Source organism: Vipera berus (assembly GCF_964194415.1).
Source record: "Vipera berus genome assembly, chromosome: 1".
Lineage (NCBI taxonomy): Eukaryota > Metazoa > Chordata > Lepidosauria > Squamata > Viperidae > Vipera > Vipera berus.
Window position 1 is genome coordinate 16,203,969 of NC_138202.1, and position 27,359 is coordinate 16,231,327.

General features: G+C 43.5%; 1 protein-coding gene across 1 annotated transcript; it reads right to left on the reverse strand.

Moving 5' to 3' along the window:
• GTPBP3 (GTP binding protein 3, mitochondrial) lies at positions 1 to 26,582 on the reverse strand. Its single transcript, XM_081320338.1, has 9 exons — positions 26,477 to 26,582; positions 21,671 to 21,897; positions 14,383 to 14,469; positions 14,069 to 14,271; positions 10,766 to 10,838; positions 9,956 to 10,099; positions 5,993 to 6,158; positions 2,081 to 2,371; positions 1 to 1,163 (listed from the first exon to the last, which is right to left on the reverse strand). Exons 1-9 carry the CDS (start codon positions 26,542 to 26,544, stop codon positions 932 to 934), a joined length of 1,491 nt encoding a protein of 496 aa, XP_081176464.1. The 5' UTR covers positions 26,545 to 26,582; the 3' UTR covers positions 1 to 931.
• Positions 26,583 to 27,359: the final 777 nt, after the last annotated feature.

Below are 27,359 nucleotides of genomic sequence, written 5' to 3' on the forward strand. Positions count from 1 at the left end.
GCCATTTAGTCACTTGTTTAGTGGGAGAACAGATTTTATTTTCCTGGGCTCCAAGATCACCACAGACGGGGACTGCAGCCAAGAAATTAAAAGACGCTTGCTCCTGGGGAGGAAAGCCATGGCAAATCTAAACAGCACACTAAAAAGCAGAGACATCACCCTGTCAACAAAAGTGCGTACAGTCAAGGCTATGGTCTTCCCAGTTGCAATGTATGGCTGTGGAAGTTGGACCATAAGAAAGGCTGAGCGCAAAAGAATGGAGGCCTTTGAACTATGGTGCTGGAGAAGACTCCTGCGAGTCCCTTGGACTGCAAGGCGATCAAACTGGTCGGTCCTAGAGGAGATCAACCCTGACTGCTCTTTAGAAGGCCAGATCCTGAAGTTGAAACTCAAATACTTTGGCCACCTAATGAGAAGGAAGGACTCACTGGAGAAGAGCCTAATGCTGGGAAAGATTGAGGGCAAGAGAAGAATGGGACGACAGAGATTGAGGTGGCTGGATGGAATCACTGAAGCAGTAGGCGTGAGCCTAAATGGACTCCAGAAGATGGTAGAGGACAGGAAGGCCTGGAGGAACGTTGTCCATGGGGTCGCGATGGGTCGGACATGACTTCGCAGCTAACAACAACAACATTAGTGGGAGAGTCTGATTATTACATTTGAAGGGTCCACTTCAACATGCCTTCTATTCTTCTGCCAAAATCCTCTCTTTACCACCACCAGTACAGCTTTTAACCCTAAATCAGTGTTTTTCCAACTTTGCTGGGGAATCCTGGAAGTCCCCACATGTTAAAGTTGCCAAGTTTGCAACACGCGGCCTTAAATAAAACTCCCATGGCAGCTTCTCCCACAAGCACTTCCACAAGTGCAGAACCACCTTCAGCCTCTGGTGGCGCCATGTGCTGACTAGTTCATAGCTTGTGGGCCTCCTTCATTTGCCAATGCAAAAGTCTTTGAAGATGATTGCCAAGAGCTCTTCGGTGCCCACTTGGCCTGTCAGCCGCCCTAGCTGTCGCCGTGCCAGTCGCAGCTGCTCTGCTGCCAACACCAAATCCATAACCTGGTACTCAGCAAAGCATCTGAGGGCCTCCAGGCACTTCTGCAAGCTGAGCTGGTGACGTGCTTGCGTTGGGCTTGGGGAATCAGTTCGGGGGTCGCCGCACCTGCAGAGTGAGAATATAAGATTTGCAGTTCTGAAATGGATGATTTATTGGCATGTATGAATTATGCTGGGTTGTTAGTTGCATTCGTAGGAAATGTGCAGCCCCTGAGCATCTGCAGCTGAGATCCACAGAAGAATGCCTCAACAAGATACAAGATCTTCTCAACCTGCACGGGTAATTTTCGACTTATGACCGTAACTGATCCAGAATCACAGTCGTAAGTCATGGTGGTCATTAAGCGGATCATCATATCGCCATGCCTGATTTTGCAACCTTTTTTGTGGCGGTCATTAAGCAAACCCATTTTACTCAATGGGTGTCTTTTTTGCCAGAAACTGGCAAAAACACTGAAAATCACATTCATGTCAGTGTGAACTGGTTGTCAAAACATCCAAAATGCAAGCATGTGATCGCAGGGAGGGGGCAATGAAGCTGTCAGAACTCCAGAACCAGGTTGTACATAGCTTTGGGGAAGTCCACCACAACCTCAAAAGTTTGCTAAGCGACTGGTTGTTAAGCAAGGCCTACCTGTATATATGCCTAAGATTAAAGGTTCTATCTCCAATTCCCAACCGCTTAAATTAAGATATTATCTCAGGTGACATCCACACAATTTCTTTGATGTGCTCCTGTTTGTGCAACTGGCAGGAAATATTGCCCTTTATTCTGTAGCCACCATAGTATCCCACTTACTATACACCCCCGACAAGCCCAAGCTGCATTGTTGTCTATACAGCTTTAATGCACAACATTCTAAGAAACATGACTGGCAGTTCCCTCATCAGATATTTCAGCCCCCACCCAACATCATCCACCATGTAAAAAGTGCAAGTCATGGAGTTTTAAAACATACGTTCCTTACAATATACACATCCACCCTCAATTCTTCCCACTGCCTTCTTTTCTCCTGTTCTCACATGCGTGCCAGCTGTTCCTGCAATGCGTTCAGGAAGGCCACAATCCCATCTCCAGTTTTGCAGGACAGCAAGCAGGCAGGGCCTACACCTAGTCTGTCACAGGTCCTCAGGAGATTTGCTTGGTCTTCTTCTCCGAGTAGGTCCATTTTGTTCAAAACCAGAAGGTAGGACTGTGTCTCATTTGGCTTGTTGGGAGACAGGACATCTGCCACGGACATAGTTAAGTGGTCAGGCTGCTGAGCTGCTAGTTTCCCATCCAAAATGACCAGAACAAGGTCTGCATCATGGACCCTACAATGAAATAATAACAACAACAACAAATCACGCTTTCTCTCCTAAGCTACACCCTCAAGAATCCTTGTTAATTTCTAATTATAAACTCTACAAGGAAATAATAATAAAAAAGCACGCCTTAATTCTCTCCTAAGCTACACCCTGAAGAATCCTTGTTAATTTCCTAATTATAAACTTTTGTTCCAAGAGCCATCTTAAGGTTTATTTTAACAGACATCCCCAATGAAAAGATGCAGATCATAAAGTGAAGCTTTTTCCACAATGCAGCCTTAATTACTCCACACATAAAAACAGGGTGGAAAGGAGCTTAATAAATTCCTCTCTGGATGTCCACCCGTTCTTCCGTTTTGAGCATGGTGATAGCCAGATGTTCTGCCTGGACCGCTTTTATCATGGCTCCCAGTTGATGGATTTTTCTCCTATATCCTTATCCTGCACTTTGCACTAGGAAAGCAAGCACTTTCCTTTTGTGGGTGTTTGAGGCTATGTGATTTTTCACCTAGCCCATATGCCAGGCAGTTCTGAATCCCTACATCTTAAAGTTGCCAAAGTTGAGAAACATTGGTCTAGTTCAGGGGTAGGCAATCTTGGCTCTTTTATGACTCGTGGACTTCAACTCCCAGAATTCCTCAGCCAGCAGGGCTCAGCTTGGAAACCTCTCCCTTTCCCCTCAGAATGGCTGGCTCAGGAATTCTGGGAGTTGAAGTCCACGAGTCATAAAAGAGCCAAGGTTGCCTACCCCTGGTCTAGTTAAACATTGGTCTAGTACAGGGGTCAGCAACTTGAAACAGTGAAAGAGCCACTCGGAACTGGTTCCCTCACAAAAGGAAAAAATGGGAGCCGCAAAAAATGTGTGCGCATGCGCGTACATGTGCACATGCGCAGAACAAGGTTTGACTGAAGAGTGGAGCCAAGGTGAGATATGCACCTACCCTGCATATTTGAATTGATTGGTTGAACTTTTTTAGTCCCACTATTTTTGGGGGGGACTGCACATGGCAGAGGACTGGGAGCCGCAGGTTGCAGACCTGTGGTCTAGTAGTTAAAAAAAGATGGGTCCAGTGTTTCCTTCTTCCGTAAGTGAGCTTCTTAAAAAAAAAGTCTAGCTTTTCACTCTTCCACTGCTAAACTTACTAAAAAAGAAAAAGAAAAACCACCACGGAGGACAGCAACTACTGACTGCAAGGAAGGGTGCTTTCCTGCAAGAGTGCAGAGTAGTTAGTTCTACAGGTAGTCCTTGATGTACGACCACAACTGAGCCCAAAATTTCTGTGGCTAAGCGAGGTGGTTGTTAAATGAGTTTTGCCCCATTTTATAGCCTTTTTTGCCACAGTTGTGAAGTGAATCATGTGGCCATTAAGAGAATCTGGGTTCCCCCCATTCACTTTGCTTGTTGGAAACCGGCTCGGAAGATTACAAATGATGATCAAACGACCCCCGGACAGTGCAACTGTCATAAATACATGCCAGGGGCCAAGTGTCTGACTTTTGATCACATGACCATGGGGAGGCTGTGAAAATCGGTCATAAGTCAGGGTTTTTTCAAGTGACGTAATTTCAAATGGTCACTAAATGAATGGTTGTAAGTTGTAAGTCAAGGACTACCTATAGTACAGGCCTTTTCAACCAGTGGTACGGGTACCACCTGTGGTACATTGGCACATGGCAGGTGGTACGCGACCATCCTAGAAAAGTAGTGGGGGAGGGGAAAGAGCTGAACCGGTGGCAGCACCGCACAAGCCTGAGCGAGAGACGGCTGGAGCTGCAGGGCTGTCAGGGCTCAGCAGAAGCGCCAGGATCAGCGCCAGGCTCCAGCTGGATCTTGGCGCTGATCCTGGCACTTCTGAGCCCAGAAGAAGCACCGATCAGCTGGAATGTTGCAGCATCTCCAGGGTCTTGTGATTTACATTCAGATGCTTGGCAACGGATTCATATTTATGACGGTCACAGTGTCCCAGGGTCATGTGAAGTGACCAAGACCTGCTGCAACCACTCAGCGGACGGGGGGGGGAATAAAAAAAAACACCCCACCCACCCCACCCCCACTGCCAATCCTCAACAGAAATGCTCACAACAATGAAAACCTCGGACAGGAGGAAGAGCGCCGCCGGGCAGACAGGCAGGTGTCTTGCTTGCCTGTGGCTTGGGGGCACGTTTTTCAGTGCCATTGTAACTTCAAACAGTCACTAAGTGAACTGTTGTAAGTCGAGGACTACCTGTACTTCATCACTTTTTCTTTTTTTTTTTGGTCATCAAGTTTTTGACACCTTGCTAGGCAACTGGTGGTACTCGGATGTTGCCATATCAAGGTTGACTCAGCCTTCCATCCTTCCGAGGTAGGTAAAATGAGGACCCAGATTGTTGGGGGCAATAAGCTGACTTTGTAATAATGCCGCTTTGTGGGGGGGGGGCGAAAGCCCTAATAAGCAGGCATATACATAGAATGAAGGCTATTGCTAAGCACATTGGTTTGTGCTTAAAATTGTAAGCCGCCCTGAGTCTTCGGAGAAGGGCGGGATATAAATGGGATTAAAATAAAATAAAATAAAAATATCCTAAAAGTGGTACAATGGGTGAAAAAGTTGAGAAGCCCTGCTACAGTAGATGTGTTTGCCGATAATGAAATTAAGTGCTGCAGGCAAGGCAGATATCATTGCTGGGATGAACACAGTAGAACCACTAGTTTTGATGGGCAGCAGGAAAAGACAAGCCGAGATGGCCTTTCTGCGAAGGGAGGGGGACCAGGGATGAGTAGAAGATGAAGCCATGTATCCCAGCTCTCATGCTTTTGGGGATATTTTTTCACCTAAGAAACCTGCTTGCTGGATGATCTAAATCTGTTTAATTTGGATCCTAGGCTAGGTCTTTGCTTGTGCCGAAGCACAGCAGAAGCATACTTGCAACCTGTTTGTTCAGCTGTGTCTCCATGAGGTTGCCTCCATCTCTTACCCAGCCTATGAGACAGGCCCAGATTGTCCATAGTAGGACTGCAGTTAAAGCCAGATTTTCCTCCTTATTCCAACAGGCTCCAAAGGCACTTTCAAGATGCCTTAAGACCTGTTAGGCTCTGTCAGGAATTACAGTGGGGACTGCAGTGATTAAAGAGGGAAGCAGGAAAGGGATTGATGAGAAGGACAACCAATTTCATGCCACTATAGGTAGTCTTCAACTTACAACCACTTGTTTAGTGACCGTGCAATTTACTTAACAACTGCAGTAATTCACTTAACAACCGTGGCAAAAAAGGTCCTAAAATTGGGTGCAACTCACTTAACAACTGCCTGGCTTACCAATGGAAATTCTGGTTCCCATCTGTGTTTGCAAGTAAAGGATTACTTGTAAAGTTGGATGGAGTAGCACTCTTCCTCAGCAAGGGGGAAAGGCCCTTAAGACAACCACAATTAACCACAACTACACAGTGAAATCTCTAGAGATAGCTTACCTTTGACTTCTCATAGCCACATAGCTAACCACTATTGGAAACTGGAAGCTGGGTCTCCTACTTACATTTCTGTGCCCTGTACTGCAATATTTGTGAAGGGTGTGTGTGTGTAAAGGATGGCTCCCAATGCATAACCCCCTCCCATTCTGATCCTCCCATTCCAGAATTCCTTTCACCTCTGCCGAGCCCGGCTCACTCCTTCCATCTCAATTACATCTGTGGTCCTCCTCAGGCCTGCTGTGTCGCTTAGCACCACAGGGAAGCCGCCAATGTTCAAGGCAGTCTCTACCACATCTCGCGTGGTCCCTGCCACCGGAGAGACTATAGCAGTAGGCTTTTGGCCTAGAGAGTAAAGATTGTTCCAGTCAAGAAGGGGAAGACAATGGGTGAATTCACATGATATTCTTAGCTTAGCTTAGTTACAGAATTAACCCACTTGCTTGGTTCATGCAATACAATGAACCATAATCTAACCCAGGGGTCTCCAAACTTGACAACTTTAAGACTTGTGGACTTCAGTTCCCAGAATTCCTTAGCCAGCCATGCTGGCTGGGGAATATTGGGGAGTTGAAGTTCACAATTCTTAAAGTTGGACAAGGTTGGAGACGCCTGATTCAACCAATTGTCAGTAAACTCCCACAGACTAAGCCAATACCCCAAACACAAGATTAAAAAGATTCTCTTTAGAGATCCAGTGATGTAGTAGGGACAATGTTGAACCAGGTCCAGCGAGATCTAGGTCTAATCCACCCATATCCACCAAAGCTCATTTGGTGACCGTATGCCAGTCACTCTCTTCCAGCTCAACTTCTGTCCAAGGTTGCAATGAGAAAAATTGGAAGAAGGAGCTATTGACAAACTCCTAAAGAAAGCTAGGGTATAATTCTAAGGAACAAATACATTGACCTAAGCTTAGCATCTTACCTGAAGCTGCTAGGTTTTAGCTATCTTGGTTAAGCTACATAAACTAATCCAAGCCATAAGTGTAAACTCTAAATTCCCCAAACCCCTGTGGAGACTTTATATGTGATTGTTGGAAATAAGTACTATATTATTCTGATTTGTTTTGTAACGTGCTCATTTCCTTCTAGATAGTTTTTTTAAAAAATTTAAAATAACATTGGAGGAAAGATTAGCTGTGAGGGAGTAGCCTCTTATTGAGAATCCCAGCCATTAAGAGTTTCCTGAACCATAAGTGGTTGCCATAACATAAAAAGGCCAATATGGCTAGAGTCTCCTTTAAACCTAATGGACAATTTTTTTTCTGAAGGACATCTGAAGACGTTTCCAGCATCTGGAAACCACCCTCCCTGAAATAATTTAAACAAGTAAAAGCGATCTCCCCTTGACTATTTACAGAATAACACAAAGCTAATTAAAATGAGTCTCCGCAAAACGGCAAGAAGGAACAACAGGGAAAGGTCTTAACGCACTTTGGGGTGAAAATACATTTGCTTTGCATATTATTGGTTTGCTCGTGGTTTGGTAACTATTCTCATAGCATAATCATGTTGACCTTTAATAGCCTGTCCAAATGAATCTTCCTCTGATGTGCAGGGGAGAATTTCGGCTTCTAAAACAATATCTTTCCTAAACAACAGTTTGCCTTTATCTGCCTATGATTTTGTATTCATTCAATACACAACCAATGACCCATTGGGTCATCCTTTGTCAATATTTATTTATCTGAAGAGATAAATACAGGCAAATGACTTTCGATTTCCTTCCAGCTTCTCCAGTGACTTCGCTTGTGCAAAGCTGGCAGAGAGTGTCACGTGACTGTGACAGCACTGCAGTGGCCTCAAAAGTTTGCAAATATAATTGGTCTGAAGATTCTTAAAATTTCAATTCTACAGGAGTAATGGGTCCTGGATTTGTACATATTCTTTAAGTTGGCATACTTGAGGTACTGTGATTCAAAAATTGTTGGCCTGCGATCCACTATTTTGGCTAATCAAAGGTTACAAACAGACAGTAGAGTTTTGGTAATATATAAATTTAATTTACCAGTGTAGCACACCCCATGGGATAGGTTTGAGTGTCCCAAAGTTTGGGAGTTTCAGTGCTAGGGCCATTTGCTATTACCATTCCCTTGTAACCTTTACTGATTTGGGAAATTTATTCCATCAGCCTATCTGTTGTGATTCAGCGTCAGCTTGTGGTACTGGCAGCTGAGTCTGATGTTTCTGAAGAGGAGGAGGAGGAGGGGTTTGGAGAGCCTTTGGTGTTAGAGGGAGGCTCTGATGCACTGCAGGACTCTCAGCCTGGCCCCTCCCATCATGTTCCTCATCAGACTCAGCCATGTGAGCACGAGGTATTGGATGTAGATGATTCACAGCTGGATCTATTCAGGGATGCTAGGAGCAGGAAGCAATCCATCAGAGTAGAACAGAGAAAGGCAATGAGGCAACTTGGTGAGAGGAGGAGAAGGCAATGAGAAGCCAAGCCTTGGGACTGCTGATAAAAGGGGAAGGTGTGGGAGGTGCTGGTTGCTGAAGGCAACCATTTGAAGATCTTCTGCTAGAGTCCTGGTCTTTTATTCCTGTTTAACTCTTGTTTGAACTTTTGGTTTAACTCTTGTTTGAACTTTTGATTTCTTTGTAAATAAATTTGGTTGGGTTTTTCCAGCCTGTTGACTATAAAAAGGGGTTATCCCTGACATTCAAACAGGGCCGGTCGTAGGCTGGAACAGAACACTATCAGCCAGTCTATTTTTGACAGAGGTTTGTCTGTCTTGCAGAAGACTAATAAATAGGCTGAGCATTTTCAGTGTATTAAGCAGGATGTACCTGTAATGGAAGCAAGAATGGTTTGTAAAAGTAGAAAAGGATGAGAAATATAACGAACAGTATCAGTGCAAAATACCTTGTTAGATTTCCTTTTTTTCTTATTTCATGCTTTAATTTTTTTATTACAGCTTCTTATTCCTTTTTAATGGTTTTGTGTAACATTGCTAAAGCTACCTTAGGACTGGTCTTTGTTACTCCAAGGACAGTAGTGTTTTTAAAATGGATTTCCTTGTTATTGTTTTATTTCCTTGAATTCTTTCAGAACAAATCGTAGTATTGTTAATTGTCTAACAATATTATTTTCCAGGGGGAATCTTTTACATGCTCTATTATTAAACAAAATCGACAAATCAGGAAAAGGACCCTGAACTTTTCACTAGAAGACATGAAGTACAAACAAAGATACATATTTGAGTATTTAAAATTACTTGCATTCAAAGTTACATCAATTAAATTTTGCAGTATACTATTTCTGAAAAATTGCACTTGGATCATTTTTCAGTGCTAAATGGGCATTATGGGGTATGTAGGCATTAAAATTTATATTAGAAATGACTATTAGGAAGATTTAGATAGATGCTGTGATTTTTACTTTAGAAAATATGGGAAAAAATAATTATTATGGTTGGTCACATAGAAAGTCAGATGTTTAGGCAGGGTTTGGCATTTTTATCCACCTATCTTTCTGATATGCAGATGCTGTTGTTTGATGGTGTTAAAGGGATTATTGCAGGATGTAAGCTGTTCCAAGTAAAGCTGCCTTTTGCAATGGACCAGTGGAGATTTTGTCATTGCCAATGGTGTTCAAATGGTGCAACAGTTGATTTAGAATTGCACCCAAGGTGCCTATCACTATTGGTATTATATTTGTTTTCTTCTGCCACAGTCGTTCTATTTCCAGGACTTTGTATTTTGTGATTTTCTCCAGTTCTTTCTCTTCTCTTCTCTTCTCTCTCTAGGCACTGCAATGTCCACTATCCAGGTGTTTTTTTTGTCTTGCTAACTGATAACTGTTAAAGTCTGGGATGCTTTGTGGCAGGTACTTGCGTCAGATGCCTTTATTTTTTTATTTATTTTTTGCTACTGTTTCAGTTTGTTTTGTTTAATGAAATAATGGCAAAAAAAGTATACTAAAACAAGATCACAGCCTTCAGAGAGCTCACGTGATAACTATTCCTTTCTCTTAATGGTCTCAGCTTTGTTGTTCAGGGTCTTGAGAAGGTTTCTCATAAAAGGTGACTGACGAACCTTTCAGCAAAATACTGAAAGACTCCTGTCTTCATCCCTTGACCACTCTCTGACCACCCATTCTCCCATTCCACCATTCCACATGTCCCCAGTGCTACTCACACAACTGGTTGAGAAGGCTGCTCTTCCCAGCATTAGCAGGTCCTGCAATGACTACATGGACCCCATCCCGCAGCCTCTGCCCGCGACGGCCATCTTGCAAATGCTCCCTCAGCTCCTTCTCCAATGCCTTGACAGTGTCTTCCACTATGGGGGGAAAAAAAGACCATCATGGCGGATGCCGTGGGCCATCCCTTCCTCCCCTGCTTCTTTCCCTCCCTGCCACTGTTTTGGAGGACTAGGATCTTGCAAGAAATCCTCTGGCTCCTTTCCTGGAGCTCATGTCTAGGAATGATTCTCAATCATCCAGGTCATGATTATCCCAAAGGTGCTTTTTTAAAGGCAGCTGGACTTTCTTGGTTTGGGGTTTCTTCCTTGAAGATGTTTCATTTTTCATCCAAGAAGCTTCTTCAGTTCTGGCTTAATGGTGGGGAATTCCCTACCATTCAGCCAGAACTGAAGAAGATTCTTGGATAAGAAGTGAAACATCTTCAATAAAGTCCAGTTCCCTTTTGAAAAGCACCTTTCGGGATTTCCTGGAGCTTGTTCACCAAAGGGCAGCTTGGCCTCAGGGAGTTTCTAACAGCAATTTCCAAAGAAAAGAAGGGACACAGGGGTGTACAAGTACCGCAGCACCTATGTGCAAGGAGTGATTAAGAAACTCAAGGGCTGGCCGTAACTGTGTGATTGAAGCTCTGGCTGCTTTTCATGTGTGTCACGTAAACAGATGCTACCTTGATTGTGCCACTGTGGCTGACATCTTGCCTTTTTGACCACACCCTGAGGACCCCCCTGAGCAGAAGGACGACTCACCTTGAGCAAGGACATTGTCCTCAATATTGTCATCTTCACTGAAGTCGATGTAGGCCTCCAGATGAGCCAGGGTCTGCAGAAGAAAAGGACTGAGAGCTATTTTTCTCCAGGGGGAAAGAAAGAGGAAGACGGGGAGAAGGCTGCAGAGAAAGGATGTTTAAATATTTATGGAATATTTGATGACTGTTCCACATAAATGAGTAATAGTCTAATCTAATAAATGAGTCTGACAGTGCCTTTTCTGATGGGCTAATTCTATTAAAAGGCATAAGGTTTTATGAGCTGCTATGACCCCCTACATTGGCCTAGTCACTCAATGCATGAAGTAAGTAGCAACTCATAGGGCTGGAAGGGCCCTTGAAGGTCTTCTAGTCCAACCCTCTGCCCAAGGCAGTAATCATTATATCATCCTGGAAAAATGGTTGCCCACTCTTTTCTTGAAAACCTCCTACAATGGAGCACTCACAACTCCAGGAGCCAAGCTGCTCCACTGACTAATTGTTCGTGCTGTCAGGAAGTCCCAAGGTGCTTTTTCAGGAGGCAACTGGACTTTCTTCTTTTTCTTTGAAGACGTTTCACTTCTTATCCAAGAAGCTTCTTCAGCTCCGACTGGATGGTGGGGAATGGAAGGATTTATACTCCTTGCAGACAGCTGGCTGAGGAATTCTGGGAGCTAAAGTCCACAAGTCTTAAAGTTGTCAAGCTTGCAGACCCCTGAACTAGTTCCCTTAGCCATTCATTGTATGATGTAGCATCCAAACCCATTTCAATCAAATTTCCTAGTCAGAAAAGGTGCTTCCAGATTCCTTATTTTTCATCACCACAGACCAACTTGGTTCTCCTTCTACAATGCCTAAACAAAGAGTCAAAACAGGTAGTCTTCAACTTATAACAGCTTGTGTAGTGACCATTCCAAGTTACAACAGCATTGGAAAATGTGACTTATGACTGCCTTTCCAGTTACGGCCTTTGCAGCATCCCCATCATCAAGTGATTAAAATTCAGAGGCTTGGCAACTGGTTCATATTTACGATGGTTGCAATTTCCTGGAAAGGTGGGGGGGATATGTGATCCCATTTTGCAACCTTCTGACAAGCAAAGTCAACAGGGAAGCCAGATTCACTTAACAACCGGATTACTAACTTATCAACTGCAGTGATTCCCTTAACAACTGTGGCAAGAAAGATTGTAAAATGGGGCAAAATTCGCTTAACAAATGTCTCACTTAACAGCAGACAATTTGGGACCAGTTGTGGTCATTAAGTCGAGGACTACCTGTTTAGGTCATCATATGACTGACTAAATTTTACAACATTTTTTGCAGCTATCATTAAGCAAATCATGGTCATTAAGTGAATCCATTGTCCATAATATGTGTTTTTTACCAGAAGCTGGAAGTAAAGGCTGACTTGACTCCTCCCAAAGCCCTAGATCAGGGGTAGGCAACCTTGGCTCTTTTATGACTCGTGGACTTCAACTCCCAGAATTCCTGAGCCAGCCATGCTGAGGGGAAAGGGAGAGGTTTCCAAGATGAGCCATGCTGGCTCAGGAATTCTGGGAGTTGAAGTCCACAAGTCATAAAAGAGCCAAGGTTGCCTACCCCTGCCCTAGATTATAGAATGTGGTGGTCCCCTTTTGGGGAATATGTGGGGTTGAAGGCTATGCTTTATTAATCTACCTTGATGTTTACTTTCTTGTGCTTGTGTGTGTGTGTCTGTCTGTGTGTCTGTGTGTGTGATTATAACATTTTCAGCTCTTTTTATTACTGGACACAATCCAGAGTTATTATGCAGCCAGTTTTAGAAATTTGACAAAAAATACATCTGCAATGTTCCAGACGATAAAATGAAGGCATACATAGTATTTATTTTTAAACAAAAATCCAGATTTGAAAGAAAATGTGTTTCCTTTCCTTCCTATATCGATCCACATTTCAGGGCTTTCCTGCTTCCACATAACGCTTTTTTTAGCCTCTCCAAATATTTGAGCCTTTGTTTGTTTATTGTAACGGATCTCATTCTTCAGTACAAGGAATTCTCAGGTGTGTTCTAGAGCAGAGTTTTTCAAACTTGAAAATTTAAAATGTGTGGATTTCAATTTGCAGATTTCCCTGGGCAGTGGTAGTTGAACAGTTGTGCAAGTTGAAATCCACGCAGGTTAAAGCTGCAAAGTTTGAAAAGCCCTGCTCTAGAGTACCAAGTAAGAGGGTGAAAGAGATATGCACATAATATAACAGCAATAAAAATTGAAAGTTGGTAGAAATGTGGTATCTCAGACAGGCTTGGACAAAGCTAGTTATTGATTGACATCCCTCCTTTCTTCTTAAATACTAATAATAATTACAACAGAGAATCCAAAAATAACATCAAAAACAAAAAATAAAACCAACGTACACCTTGCCAACAGTTAAAAGCCTGAGGAACTAAAATGTGTTTTTTTGGCTGTCTTTTTAAAGGCAGCAAGAGTGAGAACAAAATGAGAAAACCTTCTCATGCTTGCCAGATTTTTAGGAAAGGCCTATTTTGCAAATGTTAAAATCTGGACAAGTTCATATGTTGCAATGGACCAAAAGGGAAATTTTAGAACATTTCTTTTTTTAAAAAGGGAGAGGCTGACAGATTTATGAGGAAAAAGTTTGTGTTTCCCCACAACAACCCTGTGAAGACATTTGGGTTGAGAGAGAGTGACTGGCCAAAGTCACTCAGCTGGCTGGCTTTCATGGCTAAGGCAGGACTTGAACTCATGGTCTCCACTTTCTAGCCTGCTGCTTTAACTGCTTGAAGTCAAGATTGCCAAATGAAGGCTATCTTACTCTGGCCACATCATGCAAGCTGACTCACTTGAAAAGTCAATCATGCTTATGACCATTGCAGCATCTCTGTGGTCACGTGATCAAAATTCAGATGCTTGGCAACTGGCATGTATTTATGACAGCTGCAGTATCCCAGGGTCATTTGCAACCTTCTGACAAGCAAAGTCAATGGAGAAGTCAGATTCATTTAACAACCTGCACTATTAATTTAACAACTGCAGTGATTCACTTAACAACTATGGCAATGAAGGTCGTAAAATGGGGCAGACTCACTTAACTATCCTGGTTAGCAATGGAAATTTTGGGCTCCATTGTGGTCGTAAGTCAAGGACTACCTGTAGTAATAACTGCTTTTATATTTCTATTTTTACTATATTATAAGCCACTCAGAGGCACTTTGAATAGCAAGATGGGCAGCATATAAATAAATAAACTGAGATGTTTCAGTTTCTAAGACTTCTAAACACCCCCACTCCAAGCCTGCTCCTTGCCTTTGTGAGGGTGTCAGTCCAGCGCTGATACAGCTGACCCAATTCCCCGTCCATCTGACGTAAGGCCTGCCGACGCTGGCCTTCCGTCTCAGCATGAATCAGGTCTCCTAGGCCTTCAGCTGCTGTGAGGTCTAGCTTGCCATTCTGGAAGGCCCGTTTGGTGAATTCTCCAGGTTCAGCAAAGCGCAGCTGAGGAAGTGCACCTGAAATCGGGAAGAGACTTTCTATTGCTTTCCCAGTAAAGACAGAACCTTTCCTTGCTCCCCTAAAAATGGTCGGGAAAGAAGGATTAGCCAAAATATTGAAAAACCCACCCAAAGCATTCAGGACGCCGCTCACCACAGCTGGGCCACCATGCACATGGAACTCCACACTGTCCTCGCCTGTGAAACTACCTGGTCCTGAGGAAAAATAACGAAGTTGGAATTAATTCAGTAAATAAATTCAGTAAATGACAAGGTCCATTCAGCTCCTCAGAGAGAGGCTTCTGCTTCCTCCCTTAAGAGAGTTCAAGAGAGTTTTTCTGGTGGCTGAAGAAACTTAGACTCATAGGGCTGAAATGGACCTTGGGGTTCTTCTATAGTACAGTGATGGCGAACCTATGGCACAGGTGCCAGAGGTGGCACTCAGAGACCTCCCTGTGGGCACCCGCGCCATGCCTTGGAGGTGGCAACTGTCCCTCTTCAACCAGCTGCCCCCCACAGGTGTCCCTCCCCACGAGTGACATTGAGGTGACCACACCCACCTTGGCTACACCCACCCAGTAGGCCACGCCCACCACATCCACACCCACCCAGTAGGCCACGCCCACCTGGCACCTAGCGATAAATAAGTGGGTTTTATGTTGCAGTTTGGACACTCGGTCTCTAAAAGGTTCGCCATCACTGTTCTAGTATAACTCCCTGCCCAAGGCAGGAGTCCTTATATTATCCCAGACAAAATGGATCTCCAATCTTTTCTTGAAAATCTCCAGCGATGGAGCACCCACAATTCTGGGAGGCAAGCTGTTCCATTCATTAATCATCCTGTCAAGAAATTCCTCCTTATTTCAAAGTTGAATCTCTCTCTGAAGAGCTTCCACCCACTGCTTCTTGCCCTCCCTTCAGATACTATAGAGAGCAAATCAATGTCCTCTTCCCTGAGACAGTCCTTCAGGTATTAGAAGATGGCTATCGTGTCACCCTTAAGGCTTCACTTTGTCAGGCTAAACATACCTAGTTCCCTTAATCGTTCATTGTATGATTTAGCCTCCAGAGCCCTTTATTATCTTTGTTGCTCTTCTCTGCACTCTTTCTAGGGCCCGAGCATCTTTTTTGTATCATGATAAGCACTTCATAAAAGTATCCGTGATGGGTATTCAAAAATAAACTGTCCTCAATCTGCAGGGTTTAAAGTCTGCAACTTTAGACTATCCTGGCTTAATTTATCATTCAGACAGTAATGATAAATTCAGTTGGATGATGGGACTTTTTCAGCCAGTGATCAAAAACATATTCTCTGGCAATGATTTAATCGCATTAGGTGAAGAAATAATTTCACACATCCTGAATCCACCTCTAAGCAATCTGATCAGAACACATTGAACTCTGATCGTCCCAAAGGTGCTTTTTCAAAAGGCAATTGGACTTTGTTTTTCGTTCTTCAGAACTGAAAAAACTTCTTAAATGAAAAGTGAAATCTCTTAAGGAAAAACAAAATCCAGTTGCCTTTGGGACAACCATGACCTGGATGACTGAGAATCTCCACAGACACTGACTTCTGATATTGTATTATATTTTCTTCAAACTGGTCTTACCAGCTTAAACTATTTTTCCATTTGTGTTTTCCTTTTCTAAAAACCTGAACACCTTTCCTGTAAGGAAAGAGATTTCCTTTCTTGCTTGTTCTTGGATCCTGTTTTTGAGTATAAACTTGCTCGACCTTCAGATCAATCTCAAAAATTGCTTTCACAGGCTTACCAGGATAACCAGAGATAATGAGAGAACAGGAAATGGGCAATGGAATATGGTATTGTCAGCCAGGGCTGAAGCTGCCATACCTAAAGATGGAGGAGGCACATAAGCAGGGTGGGCAAAAAGCCAGGAATCTTGTCTAAAAGATCCCTTTGAGAGACAGACAAGAAGGTAAAAAATAGTTAAATGAAACAAAGGAAAACTTGTCACCTGAATCAAACAAAAGAAGTTGGGCCTAACTACATGGGAATCCCTCCTGCCAAGTCCCATCATTTGCTACCAGAGTTGTAAATCAACAAGGCTAGACTAGCTGCCAGTCTACAATCTACTGTGTATAAACAGGCAGCAAACCCCACACTCATAGCACTGAGGATGTTACCTAGTCAGGTAATGAAACATCTGCAAGCAAACAACCAAGCTCAGAGAACACAGATTCTGTTACTCTACCATATCACAAAGAGTTTCATTCTTGGAATCCCTCATTCTTGACCTTAGCTACTTCAAAGGGCTGACAGATGGCCAATACCTGTTTTTTTTCTTTTTACGATCCTGTAATCCCTTAATTCATAGTAGAGTTGGAGTGACTAAATGGAGTTGAGCGTTTACTGGTCCGGATGCCCTTCCTAACACCTATGCAGAGTTTGTAGCAGACATTTTCTCTTTGCGCCCTGAGAGATAAACATCTGCTGCTACCAATGATTGAACTCTCAACCTTCCAAATGGGAGGCGAGTGTCTTCACCACTAAGCCATCAGGCTGCTCCAGTCAGTACCTTAATTGGACTATAGCAATTAGTTGTACATGCAGCTGCCCTTGAGGAAGCTTGCAGTGGTTCAGCATCCAATGGCCTAGATCAGGGCTTTTCAACCTTTTCAACAATTGTACCACTTTTAGGATATGGCAACATCTGAGTACCACCAGTCGCCTAGCAAGGTGTCAAAAACTTGATGACCAAAAAAAAAAAAAGGAAAAAAGTGATGAAGTACAGGTAGTCCTCGACTTACAAGAGTTCGCTTAGGGACTGTTTGAAGTTACAATGGCACTGAAAAAAGTGCCCCCCAAGCCACAGCTGAGCAAGACACCTGCCTGCCCGCCTGGCAGTGCTCTTCCTCCTGTCTGAGGTTTTCATTGTTGTGAGCATTTCTGTTGAAAATTGGCAGCGGGGGTGGGGTGGGGGGTTGTTTGGTTTTTATTTCCCTCCCCCAATCTGCTGGGTGTTTGCAGCAGGTTTTGGTCACTTCACATGACCCTGGGACACTGTGACTGCCATAAATATGAATCAGTTGCCAAGCATCTGAATGTAAATCACAAGATCCTGGAGATGCTGCAACATTCCAGTGGATCGGCGCTTCTTCTGGGCTCAGAAGCACCAGGATCAGCACCGAGCTCCAGCTAGAGTCTGGTGCTGATCCTGGCGCTTCCGCTGAGCCCTAACAGCCCAGAAGAAGGGCTGATCCTGGCACTTCCGCTGAGCCCTGACAGCCCTGAAGCTCCAGCCATCTCTCGCTCATGCTTGTGCAGTGCTGCCACCAGTTCAGCTCATTCCCCTCCCCCACTATCACTTTTCTAGGATGGTCGCGTACCACCTGCCAGGTGCCAATGTACCACAGGTGGTACCTGTACCACTGGTTGAAAAGCCCTCACCTAGATCACGGGTGTCAAACTTGGTGGAGCAGTGGGCTAATGCCTCAAGTAACACCAGCTGCCTGCAATTAGTGCAGGTTCGCATCCCACCAGGCTCAAGGTTGACTCAGCCTTCCATCCTTCCAAGATAGGTAAAATGAGGACCCAGATTGTTGGGGGCAATTAAGCTGACTTTGTAATAATGCCGCTTGGCGGTGTGTGTGAAAGCCCTAATAAGCAGGCATATACATAGAATGAAGGCTACTGCTAAGCTTGTAAGCTGCCCTGAGTCTTCGGAGAAGGGCGGGATATAAATGGAATTTAAAAAAAATAAAAATAAAAAAAACTCACTGCGTCACGTGATGTGTCAGGATGTATTGCAACTTTTTTCAAATTGCTGGAGCTGGGTTGGTTGTGGCCTCCACATGATGCAACCAGCCCATGGGCAGCAATTTGACACCCCTGGCCTACATAGTGAAGACCATTTCTATCTTGACGAATGCAACACCTCTACAGTAGGAACTGCATTAGCTGCTAGTCAGTTTCCAGGTGCAATTCAAGACATTGAATTGCTTACTTGTAAAGTCCTACATGGCTTAGGATCTGCATATGCTGCAGACCACCTGCTCCAAAATGAATTTCTCTATCCTGTGAGATTTGGAAGAGAAGACCTGCTATGGTCCTGTCCACAAGGAGTTCTATCTGCAGAAGTTTTTCAATGGTGGCATTCCTCTTGTGGAATCTCTCTGTTGGATTGTGTCATTATGGTTTTTTGATAGTCTGTTATTTTAATCCTTATTTTTGCTGTAGATTTCTCAAGAGCTATTTGGAGTGGAATAGCATAGAAATATCAATAATACAAATAAATAAACAAAATGAAATATATGCATTCCAAAGGGCACCAATGAAAATGATCACCCAGCAGAATTTTAGTTCTAGACTGAACTAGGATCAAAAGGAATGCTACCTATTTCTTTATTGTGACAGGAAATTTGCTCCATTCAGTAAATTGCTGGGTTCTTGGGGTTTTTTGAGTTTGGGTGGCCTTTTGCAGATGTTGCAGGCTCAATAATATATCTCTCTTCCACGCTCTGATATTCTAACCTAGTAATCAAATGTCTGCAGAAAAACAACCAAGCTCAGAGAACACCAAAAACTCATCAGTTCACCTCTGAACTATGTAGAGTCTGTACTTCTGGAATCTGTACTTGTTGTTCAGTCTGAGAAACTACCTCCTACCAGTCTAATTAAATGTGACATCTTTCATGTGGTAGCCTTGTGTAGAAGATCTTTATCTGTTTCATTTCTTCCCTCAAGGGGGTCATGTTGCATTAACTGGTTGCTTCAACTGAACTTGATAATAACCACCAATTTTCTTCACAATGATTATGGATTGTGCCTTCTTCCTTCATAGGTTACAAACCCATCTGAATGTCTGATTGCTGTATCAATTTAGGGCAAGAATTAGAAAAAATTACTACTCCAGAGGAACACAGCTGAGCAAAAACAGCAAACAAAAAAGTGCTTACTGCTAATGAGAGCATAATACTACTGTATGATCTTTCAGAAACTTTTTAAATATAAGAGATATGCTGCTGTGAAAGATTTGGTGGCTTGTTTAATACAAGCAGTTAGAACCAAAAAGATGATGATGATGATGATGATGATGATGATGATGATGATGATAATAATAATAATAATAATAATAATAATGATGATGATGATGATGATGATGGAAGGGACCTTGGAGGTCATCTAGTCCAACCCCCTGCTCAGGCAGGAAACTCTATAACATTTCGGACAAATGGTTGTGCAGTCTCTTATTTTTTTAGCATATCCCAAAGCTCTTTCTAAAAATGGTACTATTCCTTATAAATGGCACTGTTCCACTTGAAGCATTTTAAGGAAATGCGAAGATGAATTTTTGGATCTAAAAAGCCATTTATAGAAGACTTACCAGCTTGGTGCTGGTCCTGCCTGCAGAAGTTAAGAACTTAATTGCTTATTTAAGACCAGGAAAGGCTCCACAATGATTTGATTCCTGTGTTAATTAAAAGTAATTCAACTCAGTGGGCACCAATTTTGGCTTTACTGTTTATATTTATAGATAAATATGCCTATATGTCTATTTACTTGTAAAGATAATTCCCATCTTTACAAAAGGGAATTCAACAAATTACAGACTCATTGGTTTGCTTAATTAACTGCAAATGTGATGCAATGTCAGACGTGTGTGTGTGTGTTTGTGTCTGTGTCTGTGTGTGTGTTAGAGTGACTGCAAAGTTGAGAGATTGAACAGGAGAGCCTCCTGGTGGAAGAACAAGCTGGCATCCAAAAGAATTATTCTACTATTGACCAACATCTAATGCTCTAATACTTAATAGAGACATATTAATCGTTACTGGTTAGTGGATTGTTTAAATCAACAGAGGGGAATTACTGGTAATTTCTCTTACCATAATGTAGTTGAAGTAGAATTCCAATATTTCTCATATATTTGTTTCAATACCTGATCTATCTTGAAGGGCTGATATAGTGCTGAAAGTCTAATAGCATTCTCTTTTCCTCACTCTTATACCACAGAGCATCAAAGTGGGGCAATCTGGAGCTGCTTTCTCACACTCTCCTGTTTTCTCACATTAAACTCATGTTTTAGTAATAGTTTTGACATCAGGGGTGTCAAACTCAATTTCATTGAGGGCCGCATCAGCATTGCAGTTACCTTGGTGGGGTGGGGGTGGCCAGGTTGGGCTTGGCCTACTGGGTGGGCATGGCTGGAGTGCGTGTGGCCTACTAGGTGGGGATGGCCAGCTCTACATCGTTCGCATCAAGGGTGCCTATGAGGGCCTGGGCAGGAGTGGGACAGATCTGAGGGTCTCTGGCAGAAGCAGATGGGACCAGGGCAAGTGCCAAGACATGGTCCACTGGAAGAGCCTCACTGTTCCTCTCAGGTCATGAACAGTTCTGTTCCAAGAACAGAGTGGTAGGAAAATATTTGAGATGAGGGAGGGAGAAAAACAGGCAAGAAACGCAGCTGGGGAAGTGTCATCCTTCACGAGGAATGAAGAAATGCACCATCGCCTGGAAGTGGCCAGCACATGGCCCTCGCCTACTTCACATATCCGGCTTGGTGGGCTCTGGGGGAGGGGATGCAATGAGCAGCATGGGTCGATGTTACCTGGGCAGTGCTGCCCAGCCCCCCGCCTGCCCGGTTTTGGCAGGCAGTGGGGCACTCTCCTCACAGTGCTGAGAGGCTGAGCCGTGTGGCATGAATCTGAAGAGAAGTACAACACTGCCCAGCCCCTAGCCTGCCCGAAGTAGGCAGGGCCATGTGCTGGCCACTTCCAGGTGATGGTGCATTTCTTCATTCCTCACAAAGGGTGATACCTCCCCAGCGCATGCCCAGGGGGCAGGGCCGACACGGCAGGGGCTGATCCCTCACTGTTTCCAGATGACCTTGTGGAGCTAAGACTGAATGCATTTCAGCATAGATGGCCGCCACGAAATTGTACATTGGCTCCCAGCCAGCCTGGGCCGGGGCCAAGGCAGCGGGGGCCATTCCCTCACTGTTTCCAGGATGGGTTCGTGGGCCACATGAAACCACTTTGCGGGCTGGATCCGGCCCCCGGGCCTTGTGTTTGACATGTCTGCCATACATTGTCTTCAAGGAAATTCTATAGTCTTCTATAGATGATAGGTCCAGCCTATATTCACTGATTATTTTCAGATTATAACAAGTTACAGTAACTCCATAACATACAGGTAGTCCTCAAATTATGACCACTGCTGAACCCAAAATTTCCCTTTCTTTGATCCCTCCAATAAGTATCCATAATCTAATGCTTTCACATTAGAACTCTGACCCTGTCATTTGGGGGGAAAGGTGCAATTATGTTACATATACATTTATTGAACTGAGAGGGGCATTGCCAAGACAATAAAGAATTATGTATCAGAAACTTGATAAGGCTTTAACGTTGGACAAGAATCAATACAACAGTTACGCTTAGGTACTTTAAAATTCTAACCTGGGAACCAAAGTACAAGGCCTCGGTCCAGGATTTCAGAAGAGCTGGGATCACAGATCCTACGTAAAGTAGCTGTTCTTGGAGGTGGTGGTTCCTTTGTCCCTGTCATGCATAGCAAGGCTGAACAGCTAGCTGGGCCACTGGTTCGAATCACAGCCACTCCACACTTTCCTTGACCAGAAGACAAGGCAAAGATGGTGTCCCTCTTTGCAGCCTGGCAATATAACCTGGAAAACAAGAAGGAAAAAGGAGAGCCAATTCGGTCTAGTGGTTAAGGCACCAGGCTAGAAAATAGCAGACCATGAGTTTATGAAAGTCAGTGCATTTCTTCTGATGATGACAAACATGTCATCCATATAGTGACCCAAAAGGGGGACATCAGTCATGAAGCTACTCCAATACTATCAACGTACAGTTGCAAGAAAAAGTATGTGAACCCTTTGGGATTACGTGGAGTTTTGCATGAATTGGCCATAAAATGCGCTCTAAATGTCATGTAAGTCACAACAATAGAAAAACACAGTCTGCTTAAAATAATACTACACAAACATTAGCTGTTGTCATGTTTTAATTGAACATAAGATGGAAACATTCACAGTGCAGGGTGGAAAAAGTATGTGAACCTTTGGACTTAATAACTGGTTGACCCTCCTTTGGCAGCAATAACCTCAACCAAACGTTTCCTGTAGTTGCAGATCAGACCTGCACAAGGATCTGGAGTAATTTTGGACCATTCCTCTTCATAAAACTGTTTCAGTGTAGCAATATTCTTGGGATGTCTGGTGTGAATCGCTCTCTTAAGGTCATGCCACAGCATTTCAATCGGGTTGAGGTCAGGACTCTGACTGGGCCACTCCAGAAGGCGTATTCTGTTCTGTTGAAGCCATTGTTTTGTTGAATTACTTGTATGCTTTGAGTCATTGTCCTGTTGCATCACCCATCCTCTGCGGAGCTTCAGTTGGCGGACAGATGGTCGTACGTTTTCCTGCAAAATGTCCTGATAAACTCTGGAATTCATTTTCCCATCAATGACAACAATCCGTCCAGGCCCTGAGGCAGCAAAGCAGCCCCAAACCATGATGCTCCCTCCGCCATGTTTTACAGTGGGGATGAAGTTTTGATGTTGGTGTGCTGTGCCTTTTTTTCTCCACACATAATGTTGTGTGTTTTTCCCAAACAACTCAATTTTGGTTTCATCTGTCCATAGTATATTTTGCCAGTAGTGCTGTGGAACATCCAGGTGCTCTTTTGCAAACTTCAAACGTGCTGCAATATTTTTTTTGGACAGCAATGGCTTCCTCCGTGGTGTCCTCCCATGTACTCCATTCTTGTTTAATGTTTTCCTTATTGTAGATGTGTCAACAAAAATGTTAGCATGTGCCAGAGATTTCTGTAGGTCTTTAGCTGACACTCTAGGATTCTTCTTTACCTCATTAAGCATTATGCGCTGTGCTCTTGCAGTCATTTTTACAGGACGACCACGCCTAGGGAGAGTAGCAACAGTGCTAAACTTTCTCCATTTGTAGACAGTTTGTCTTACCGTGGACACATGAACATCAAAGCTTTTGGAGATACTTTTGTAACCCTTTCCAGCTTCATGCAAGTCAACAATTCTTGATCGTAGGTCTTCTGAGAGCTCTTTTCTGCGAGGCATGGTTCACATCAGACAGTGCTTCTTGAGACCAGTAAACCCAAAACAGGTGTGTTTTTAAAGGGCAGGACGGCTATCAGCAACACATCCAATATCATCACACTGATTGGAGTCAAGGTTGGCTCACTCCTGGCTCCAATTAGCTCTTGGAGAAGTCATTAGGCTAGGGGTTCACATACTTTTTCCACCCTGCACTGTGAATGTTTCCATCTTATGTTCAATTAAAACATGACAACAGCTAATGTTTGTGTAGTATTATTTTAAGCAGACTGTGTTTTTCTATTGTTGTGACTTACATGATGTTTAGAGCGCATTTTATGGCCAATTCATGCAAAACTCCACGTAATCCCAAAGGGTTCACATACTTTTTCTTGCAACTGTACCTGCTTACGTTCAAAAGAGAAATGTATGAAGGGATGTCCATGGGATCCCCAATATCAAGAGTCATTGCAGAAACAGTCCTGCATGAACTAGAACACCATGCATTTCAAAACTACACACCTAGATTTTGGTGCCGCTACGGGGGTGACACATTTGTCATCATCAAAAGAAATGCACTGAAAGACTTTCATACTCTACTGAACTCCATCTTCCAAAACATACAGTTCACAATGGCTGAATAATTACCATTCTTAGATCTGCTTGTCACCATATAGGAAGATGGAAGCCTAGAAACCACGGTTTATCGAAAGGCCAGCAACAATTCAGGCATTGGCGAAGAGTTGTGTCAGAACACTATATAGCAATGTTTCAAAAGCAGTAGACCACAGCTTCCAAAATCTGCAAGTGGGCATCGCACACAGCCCAGAGGCTACCATATGAAGACAAATCATGCATCACAAAGATCGCTTGGAGACATGAGATACTTCTAATGTAATCTACCAGATCCCCTGCATGGATTGCCCCTGTGACTATGTAAGATAAAAGGGGAGGAAGCCTACCACATTGCAAGAACACAAGCAAGCAGTCAAACGGGTAGATCCAAACTCATTGGTAGCCTCACACTGCAATGAACAAGGACATACATTCAATTTCACAGCTACTAAGATTGTCGGCTATGAGGTACAAAGATAGCCAGGGAAATGATTGAAGCCTGGGAAAACCTCCTTGTGAGTCAACAAGAGTGCTGATTTATCAGGTACTTGGGAGCTGAGGACTTGGCAGCACAAGGAAACAACAGCCAATAGCTGGCCATCAACATACCAATCAATAACTAAAAAGCCACACACAACCAAGCACCACATAATATTACGTATTACAAAGCACATGTTCTGCTACAGAGAAGTTCCCTGAGGATGCAAGTCCAAAAGCTCAGAACACTAAACCTCTGGTCCCGGTGACTAACTCAAATTGGATCTTGCAACATTATCTTGGGACACGTATATTTGCCTTCATTCAGATAATGACCATCCCTAATTAATTAATTCAAAAGTGCTGTGATAAAGTGATTAAGCACTTGATCAAAATGTTATGTGAGCTCAAATTACTGGAACCCCAATTTTACAGCAAGTTTCCTCCTACCTTGTGAAGATAAAGTAGAGAGAAGAGGGTACTCAATTATTATAAGTTGTTATCACTGTCAGAAAAGTCTAAATACAAATCTGATAAATAAATACAGGGGTCAGTGATGCCAATCTCAGATTCTTAACAGAGGAGGAGTATAAAATAAAATATGCAATTGTAGTTATATGTGATCGCAGATTAGGCAACAGTCAGTTAAGAGCCTACCAAAGCAATGGGGATGTAACAAACATCTCAGAAGGGACACCTCTACCCCCTTCTTGGTTTGCAAATGACACGGGGGGGGGGGAGGGGGGATCTACTTTCAGATTTGCAAGATTCTGTTAATGTAACTGTACAGTAAATACTATGCAATAATCGTGGGCATGCTTCTTGTCTGGACTACCTTGCATGGCTGACAGTAATACTGTGACACTACTTTTCTGCAAGGAATTTCAGAGAAGCATGTATCATTTATCCTCACTGCTCTCTTGTGTGAGAAGTTACAGTGAAAGTATGTCTAGACCAGGGGTAGGCAACCTTGGCTCTTTTATGACTCGTGGACTTCAACTCCCAGAATTCCTGAGAATTCTGGGAGTTGAAGTCCAGGAGTCATAAAAGAGCCAAGGTTGCCTACCCCTGGTCTAGACTATGTATCATGGGCACTCATCAACTCTGTACAAATAGGGTTGCTCAATCCACTCCATGGAGCTCTTGAATTTTTAAGAACTAGAAAGCTGGCCAACAAACAAAGAGAAATATGCTCCTGAAGCTGTTATAACTTACAGAGGCAACTTTTTCTGTTGGATTCCTGTCTTCTATGCAGTTGTTACAAAGTACTGACTTTTTTAGATGAGAAGGCAGCAGTAAAGGAAGGCAGAACTAGCCATGGTAAGACCACACTTGGAATATTGCATCCAGTTTTGGGTGCCACAATATAAAAAAGATGTTGAGATTTTGAAAGAGTGCAAAGAAGAGCAACAAAAATGATTAGGGGCCTAAAGGCCAAAATATACGAACAGTTGTAGGAGTCAGGTATTCTACTTTAATGAAAAGAAGGACTAGGGGTGACATGACAACAGTGTTCCAATATTCGAGGGGCTGGCACAAAAAAGTGGGTGTCAACCTATTCTCCAAAGCATCAGAAGGCAGGAAAAAGAAGCAATGGATGGAAACTAATCAAGGAGAGAAGCAACCTAAAATAAGGAGAAATTAATCAGCGGAACGGCTTGCCTTCAGAACTTGTGGGTGCTCCATCATTGAAGGTTTTGAAGAAGAGATTGGACAGGATCCAATCTAGGTCGGTCACTGGAACTAGAGATTTGGTCTTTCAAGTTTTCGGACTCATGCTGGAACCCATCCTGGGGAACTTCTCTCACACAAGTCCAAAAGTTTGGAAGACCAACCCAGATTGTACCCTGCAACATTATCGCGGGACACATATATTTATTTCCCTTTGTTTGTGAGAGATTGAACAGCCATTTGTCCAGAATGGTGTAGAGTCTCCTGCTTATGCAGGGGATGGACTAGAAGACCTCCAAGGTCCCTTCTACCTCTGTTTATTCTAACCTGTCCGCAGGGAATTGCATACCAAGAAAATCACCTCTTCACACATGCTTTCTCAAAGGCGAAACTTAGCATTTACAGCCACCCACCTGCAGAAGAGCTTGCAGACCCTTTGATTTCTTATAGGCAACAGCATTCTTTTGAAGAAAGGCCACATCGCTCCCAAGAAGGAATTAGAGCAAAATCGTTCCTGTCTTCCCCCGCCAACTGTCCTCCCCCAGCCCCATCCCGTCCAGCCTTCTCCCCTATGCAAAATCCCCAGGCTTCCTTTGCTACCACGACCTGACGTTCGTTTTTGGCTTCAACTGAGGGCAACGTGCCCTTTTGCAATGTGATTGGTTGAGGGGAGGGGCTTCGGAAGGGGCGGGCGCCATGGTCTCCCTTTTATAGTATTCGATTGCGGGGTCTGTAACTCACAGTCCTGCGCGTCCTCCTTCCGTTGGGCATCGATTTGTTCCATTGATTTTTTTACATAGGCCAGGGGTCTTCAAACTTGTCTCTTTTATGTCTTGTGGACTTCAATTCCCAGAATTCCTCAGCCAGTGTGCCTGGCTGAGGAATTCTGGGCGTTGAAGTCCACAAGTCATAAAAGGGCCAAGTTTGAAGACCCCTGACATAGGCGATAAACAATACGCATGTAGCGTAATCTTGCATAATTCAATATAACCTTCAGCTTATTTTTTTTAAGGTGAGGTTCTCCTTGGGCTGAGTGTGCCGTGTTTAAAAAATTAATTCGGGAGGCGAGATGATGATGGAATATTAGAGGGCGGAGAGGGGAAAGGAAGCCGAGAAGTATTTTTTTAAACGAGATCACACGAGGCTGCCGTTGGGCAGAAGGAGATTTAAAACGCACTCTTCGTATGCTCAGGTGTAGGCTTGTCTTGCAGGGCAGGTGGCTCTCAGACCAATTAAATCCCTGTCTGTACATCGCCTCCCTAGGTGGAAAAGGCATGCACGCATCCGCAAGCTGAG

Excerpts from the sequence above, each read along its gene's own strand:
- GTPBP3 (XM_081320338.1), bottom strand. The coding sequence starts at position 26,544 with ATGTGGCCTTTCTTCAAAAGAATGCTGTTGCCTATAAGAAATCAAAGG. Across the intron at positions 10,100-10,765 it reads GGACAATGTCCTTGCTCAAG|TGGAAGACACTGTCAAGGCA; the intron begins GTGAGTCGTCCT and ends TTCCCCCCATAG. Across the intron at positions 6,159-9,955 it reads CAGCCTTCTCAACCAGTTGT|GCCAAAAGCCTACTGCTATA; the intron begins GTGAGTAGCACT and ends TTTACTCTCTAG.